General features: G+C 48.0%; 1 protein-coding gene across 1 annotated transcript; it reads left to right on the top strand.

Moving 5' to 3' along the window:
• The first annotated feature begins 4111 nt into the window (after positions 1 to 4111).
• LOC102964974 (anaphase-promoting complex subunit 10-like) lies at positions 4112 to 4895 on the top strand. Its single transcript, XM_042974675.1, has one exon. It carries the CDS (start codon positions 4154 to 4156, stop codon positions 4709 to 4711), a length of 558 nt encoding a protein of 185 aa, XP_042830609.1. The 5' UTR covers positions 4112 to 4153; the 3' UTR covers positions 4712 to 4895.
• Positions 4896 to 6834: the final 1939 nt, after the last annotated feature.

Below are 6834 nucleotides of genomic sequence, written 5' to 3'. Positions count from 1 at the left end.
GTGCTTGGCATGTAGTAGATGTGCAAAAAATGTGTTGAAGGAAAGTTTGAGTGAATGCCTCCCAGCCCACTGGAATGCAAGTACTTAGTACCTACCTCTCCCATTTGAAGGAGACAGACCCCACATTGGGTCCTACAGTCGAATCGGAGAGGACAACCCACCTGTGCTCTCCCAGCACCCTTCAGGCCCCAAAGTCCGGGCCCCAGGACCCAACTCAGGAGCTCCGTGAATGCATACCTCATACCTCCTCCCTTCCTCCCTTGTCCTTCCCCTCTTCCTTTTATCTTTTTTTCTTGCTCTCTCCCATCTTCCAGAGGACAGGCTGATAGCCATCAGCAAGAGAAAAGGCATGTTGGAGGGCTACCCAGGCCACCCACCTATCCTAGATGGGACAGCCACTGTGTGTCTGGGGGGCCTGTCTCAGAAGGGGCAGAGCAGTTGGCCCCATGCCTTACCATAAGTCATTGGCAGGCAAATATTCCAGGGGGACTTGGGAGGCCAAGGGGGAGGAATCCTCATTACTGTTTCAAGAGTCATATTATGTAAGAGTTGGAGTGATATAGGTACATGTGCCTGATACCTTGTGAAGCAGAAAGGGAAAAAAGCATGAACAGTGATGCTCTATTTCATAATATGGGTGGTGATACCATAAAAGCTTATTTTATTACTGTCTCTTAAACCAGGTACACACATTGTATATGATCTTTTGGACATATATTTTATAATTTTATACATGTTAAGACAGTCTAGTATTGTTATTAAACACATAGATTCCAGAGGCACTGGGTGGCTCATTTGGTTAAGCGTCTGACTTCGTCTCAGGTCATGATCTCATGGCTCGTGGGTTCAAACTCCGCATCGGGCTCTGTGCTGACAGCTCAGAGCCTGGAGCCTGCTTCACATTGTCTCCCTCTATCTCTGCCCCTCCCCCACTCACACTCTGTGTGTGTGTCTCTCAAAAATAGATAAATATTAAAAAAAAATAAAAACACATAGATTCCAGAAGCCAAGACCAAGTGGGTACATTTTTCAACTCTGCCAATTACTAGATGCATGACCTTGGGTTGAATATTCAGCCTCCCTTTACCCCAATTTTCTCAGAAGGAAAATGGGGTTGATAATAGTACCTACCTCTAAGGATTGTTGGGAAGAATAATCCTGTTAATGCATGTGTCATGCAGAAGACCAGGCCTAGCATAGAGCAGGCCTACAGTGTTAGCTACTATTATTATCTGTGTTCCTAAGTATATTAAAGTGTGTGTGTAGGTATTGGTACAGCTACACAGGGCTCTAGAGTGAGGCATAGAAGAATGACAGCAGGGAATAAACCAAAATGTGAACAAGGATTCTATCTGGGTAGTGGGTGGTAGAAAATGTATTTTTGTCTTCCTAGTATTTTTCTGTATCTCCCAAATTTTATAATAAGCTTGATTAACTTTTGCAAACAGAAAAAAAATTTTTTCTCAACAATTTTAAATGTGTGTAGCAGCGCCATCAATGTTAACTCATCAAAACATAAAAGCAAAAGCAAACACATTTAGAAGGGGTAATGAGAGCTGCTGCTGGGCCCCTAGTTCCCAGATATATCTGCTGAGGAGAGGCCCTCATGAAGCTCTTGTGAGGCCCTCCTCATTCAGGGCCTCATGAGGAAGCCCCTCTGCTCTGCCACTTCAACTTCCCCCTAGTCTGAGGACACCCCCATGATCTCTCTGCTCCCCTGTGGGTGCTCTAACCTTCATACCACAGGGCCCTTGGCATCCTGGCACGGAGGCTGGTGGGGAAGAGCTGAGCTCTGGAGGGCCTCTGGAAGACCAAGCTGATTTTCATTCCTCCTTCCTTTCCTGTCAGGTGATAGGAGATATTAGTACCACTTCAGTGAAGCTTGAGCTGATTCTGAGCTGCTGCCTTTTAGCCTGTTTGGTGGAGGACTGCAGCAGCCCCAATTGTACCTAGAGTAGGAGATGAGGGTGGGGAGAGGGAAGCACATATGGGGGGGCACGTCTGAGCGGTCGCCCAGGCTGACTGCTGGGAGGTGACTGAGGAGACTGGCGGGAGAGAAAGCAGAGCCGGCTTTCTGCCCAGTTCATGAATTGAAGCTGGGGAAGCAAGGGAGACTGAAATCTGGGTTGGATTGGGGCCAGGGCCCCAGGACAGAAATAAGCTAGGCCACTGGGTTTTCAGATCAGTATTCTGCACTGCCTGCACGTCTGGGCCACTCACAAGCAAGGAACCATGTGGACTCTGCAGGGCAGGAAGATAAGACAGACAGAACCAGGGCTCCCCTGCACTGACCCTCTGTCCCCTCACTTGGCTTTATCTTTACAGTACTTACAAACCACTTGATATGATGTGAGCTGTTTGTTTATTGGCTATTCTGCCTCAAGAAAGGATGCTCCTCAAAGGCAAAGAATTTGCCTCTTCTATTCATGGTAGCACCCGAGGCTCCAGAACAGTTTCTGGCACATGGTAGGCACTTGATAAATCTCTTTTGAATGGACAAGTAAATGACCACTCCCCAACCAGGGCTTGTGAGGGAAGTAAGGCAGAAAAGCACTAGATTACCCTCATTTTGGTTAATGAGAAAGTGGAGGCTTAGAGAGGTTCAAGGACTCAATGTGACACAGCCAGGAGATGGCAGATCTTAGGTTTAAACCCAGGACTCACAAACTTGAACGTTCTTTTTTCAATATTATGCTGCCTCTTCTAAAGGAATAAAATGGATTGACTGGCAGGTGCTGGCCAGGCACCCTATGAGCACACACCCCTATGGGCACACAGACTGTAAGGACAAAGTGCAATCCTTGAGACAGCCATGCTATGTGAGCCCTGGGGTGGGATTATGAGGTTCTTCCCACTGCTGGCAAGGCTTATTTAAGAACAGGTTTTGGTCACTTGGGGCCTCTACTGAGGAAGATCTGACCTAGACATTCTTACTGACCAAGCCTTGGCATTTCAGAGTATGAAGTGGGTAGAGTGCATGGGAATCATGTTTCTCCTTAGGCTGGGTGACCTGGCTGCATGGGGTCTCAGATGCCACCTAAGGGCCTAACTGTGGGCTGGGAGAGAGCAGAAAAGTATGGCCAGAGAATCACCGTCAGGCCCCTAAGTACCACTGGGACCTGTCTCCCTTGCATACCACCTCTGAGCAACCCACCCATCAGGTAGGGTCACCATACCAAGTTCTGCAGGACAGAGGGCATGAGGAGGGTGGAGGAGAGACCCTTTCCTTTTTCCATGCCACCAAGAATTCCCTGTTTCTGTAGGCAGTGAGTAGATGGGTTTTGTACTTCTCCTCTCATCCCACAACCCCCGGGTAGACATTCCAGCTGAGATAGAGAATTCTTTCTTGTGGGTCTGAAGCACCTGCTCTACCTCACCTTGTCAAGTATGGTCCCCAGGCCCTCAGAGCAGAGCCTGTCACTTTCTTTCCCCACCCCAGTAGAAAACCCATAGTTTTTTGGGAGTGTACTACTGTTAGGGCACAGTTTACAGGCAAACACACACACACACGCACGCATACACACACACATGCATGTGCACACACACATGCGTGCACACACCCTTTAGCCTGGAGCCTGAAAGCCCAATCTCCTACATCCCATGGGGCTTTGGAGTCCCATCACCCTTAACATCTGGCATAGGGCAGGGCTGGTGGCTGGTGGCTGAGTGGGCATTGCCTTTGCCTTGCAGGACCCAGATGAGACGATGCAGACCATAAGGGTTCCAAGGTTGCAGGGAGAAATGTAGGATCTGTGATGTCTGGGAAGGAGGCACCCTTACATTGGCCCTCGCCTGATCCAGGCCTGCAAAGCAGAGCTAGATCTTACCCTAATTAGCCCAATCAGGCAGAGCTTGGGTGGCTTTCCTTGGTGCCCTAGGCTCCTCTTCCTGCACTTAGGTAGGTGGCAGCCATGGAGTCTTTGAAATCTTGGTCAGCAGATTGGCTTCCTGTGATCCACCTGACTGGCAGGGAGGAGATAGGATTTGGGGCCCAAAGGACAGGTGGTGGCTGGAAGGAGGCAGCATGTCAGGATGGTGCAGCCATCAGCTGAGAATAAAGACAGAACAGAAATTAACGTCTGTGGGAAAGCCGGGCTGTCCTGAGTGGGAGTGGCACCGAGCTGCAGGGTATCTTAAAAAGAATATTTTAAAAATGACCACACCAAACAAGATACCTCCTGGTGCTGACCCTAAGCAGTTGGAAAGGACTGGAACAGTACGGGAAATTGGGTCACAAGCTGTTTGGTCACTCTCATCGTGCAAAACAGGATTTGGAGTGGATCAGTTACGAGATGACAATCTTGAAACTTACTGGCAATCAGATGGCTCCCAGCCTCATTTAGTAAACATCCAATTCAGAAGAAAAACAACAGTGAAGACATTATGTATTTATGCAGACTACAAATCTGATGAAAGCTATACTCCAAGCAAGATCTCAGTCAGAGTAGGAAATAATTTTCACAATCTTCAAGAAATTCGGCAACTTGAATTGGTGGAACCAAGTGGCTGGATTCACGTTCCCTTAACTGATAATCATAAGAAGCCCACTCGCACATTCATGATACAGATTGCTGTTCTAGCCAATCACCAAAATGGAAGAGACACCCACATGAGACAAATTAAAATATACACACCAGTGGAAGAGAGCTCCATTGGCAAATTTCCTAGATGTACAACTATTGATTTCATGATGTATCATTCAATAAGGTGACCTTAACACAGAACAAAAGTCATTAAACGTACCTTTGTTTTATCTTGTCAGTAAATATTATATCTGGAATCTTTATTGAAAAAACATCAGTTATTTTGCAATTTTGTATGCATTGGAGAGTATTTTATTGTAACTTTAACAAATAAATTTTGGGTCATACTATTTTTATTTTCTTTAACATATAATAAAGCTCACATATTTTACATTATTAAAAAAAAAGAGAGAATAAAGACAGAACAGAGGGTGAAGGAGTTGGGTATATGAATGAGTCCAGGAGGTGAGGGAGGAAGGGTGGCCAACTGTACCTGGAGAAGGCTATAGGTTTTTGGTGGGCCCCACAATGTCCTTGGACCGCTTACCCTGTGGCTTCTCAACCTAGCTGGTGGACCAAGCATGCTGGGTCACCAAGACAGTATGGCAAACTGAGAGCCCTAGGAAAGAGGGGAAGGGCCAAAGTGGGGCTCTGGAGTTTTCTTTCCCAGCTAGTGACTAGCTCTGGTGCATGTTGGGATCCCAGCAGTGTTTGGGGACAAAGCTTCTCTACTATTGTGCCAAATAGATTACAGGTCTGATGAGGTATTCACCCTTTCAGCTCTCAGAAAGGCCTAGTGAGGTCTGAGGTGACCCAATCTCCCCTTATCCCATTTTGCCATACAAATAGTATTTTTTCCCCCATGTGCCCAGAATGGAAAAGGCTGGGGAGGGCAAGAAAAGGTAAGGGAGAGGGAGCAAGATTTTGGGAGGTGGGTTTGCTGTCCTGGCTTTCCAGCCTGGACAGAGCTGGGATGGCTCAGGCCTGGCCTCAGCATTGGGGCTCTCATTGCTACTTTCTCACCTCTCTCTGCCGTGTCTCTTTACCCTTCCCGGCCTCTGCCTTATACTGCTTTTCTTTGTGTCTCTGTCCCTGTTTTCCTCACTCTTTGTCTCTGTTTTTGTCTTTATTTCTCTGTTTCTCTGCCTCTAGGACTATCCTTGGCCTCTCTCTCCATCTCTCACTGTCTCTCTGATTCTGTGTCTCCAGTTTCTCCCTGTCTGCCTTTCTGTATGTTTTTCTGCCTCTCTGTCTCTCTCTCCTTTTCTCTGCTTCCTGTTTTATTTCTGTCTCTCTCTGGGTCTGTCTTTCTGCCTCTTTTATATCCTCTCTTGCTCCAACTCTGTACATGTACAGCCTGCTTTGCTCTGTACCTGGGCCCAACTGGCAGGTGCTGGAAGCTGGGCAGCAACTCTCATTCTGCTTTTACTAGTTAAAATGGAAGCTCCAGTGGTAGGTCTCCTTGGCCCAGCAGGGTCAATCAGGCCTGCCCAGAGTCCCAGGACTGGGACGATGCCAGCCATCTCTATTTTAGGGCAGGAGAGAAGGCACCGAAACAAGGAGGCTCAATCCCCCATGGCACATCACCCCACAATTTCCCCTAAGGCTTCTCTGGGCTACCTCCTTCAGTCTGGCTCACTCCCATAAGCTGTCCAGGTTGTAGCCAGAGCCCCCACCTCATGGCCAAGCTTGTGTGGGACAAGAAAACAATCAGTCAGAGTGACAAGGCCCAACTATCAGAGAAGTTCCCTGCTGTGGCCAAGACAGGACCCTTGAGCAGTGACACAAACCTTGTGTCTGAATTCTAGATCTCAGCTCTACTATGTGACCTTGAGCTAGCAAAGATGCCCATTTCAGGCACCCTAAGGCCTAACTTGGAGGATGGTTCTGAGTATTAAGGAAGATGATATTTGGGAAGGGACAAGCACTGTGCTTGGCACCAGGAGGAGCTGGATGAGTGGGACACTCTTCCCTCCTTCCTTCCTTCACTTTTACCCATTTCGGGTGATGATATTAGGATTAGCATGGGGACTTCTGGGTGTCCTTGGACAAATCAGCAAAGCTCTCTGAGTCTTGCCTTCACCCCAACTCTTCGAGGAGGGTCAGCAGGAAGTGGGTGGAGGCTACAGTGGCAGAAGTGGTGGTGGCAGGGCCAGGGACCAGGGCCCCACTGAGGTCAAGCTGGATGGTGGGTGGGGGGCAGTCCTGCCTTTGAGAACATATGGTCTTTCCCCCAAGAGGCTTTGAGTCATAGACAAACAGTTTTGTATCTCTGCCTCCTTCATCCCCCAGCCACAGACACACTTGGAAT

The sequence above is a fragment of the Panthera tigris genome, chromosome X (assembly GCF_018350195.1).
Source record: "Panthera tigris isolate Pti1 chromosome X, P.tigris_Pti1_mat1.1, whole genome shotgun sequence".
NCBI classification, from domain to species: domain Eukaryota; kingdom Metazoa; phylum Chordata; class Mammalia; order Carnivora; family Felidae; genus Panthera; species Panthera tigris.
Note: the sequence above shows the minus strand (reverse complement) of the source record. Positions and strands in the feature narration are given on the sequence as shown.

What these genes read in the sequence shown, in the direction of transcription:
- LOC102964974 (XM_042974675.1), top strand. Translation starts at nt 4,154, where the DNA reads ATGACCACACCAAACAAGATACCTCCTGGTGCTGACCCTAAGCAGTTG.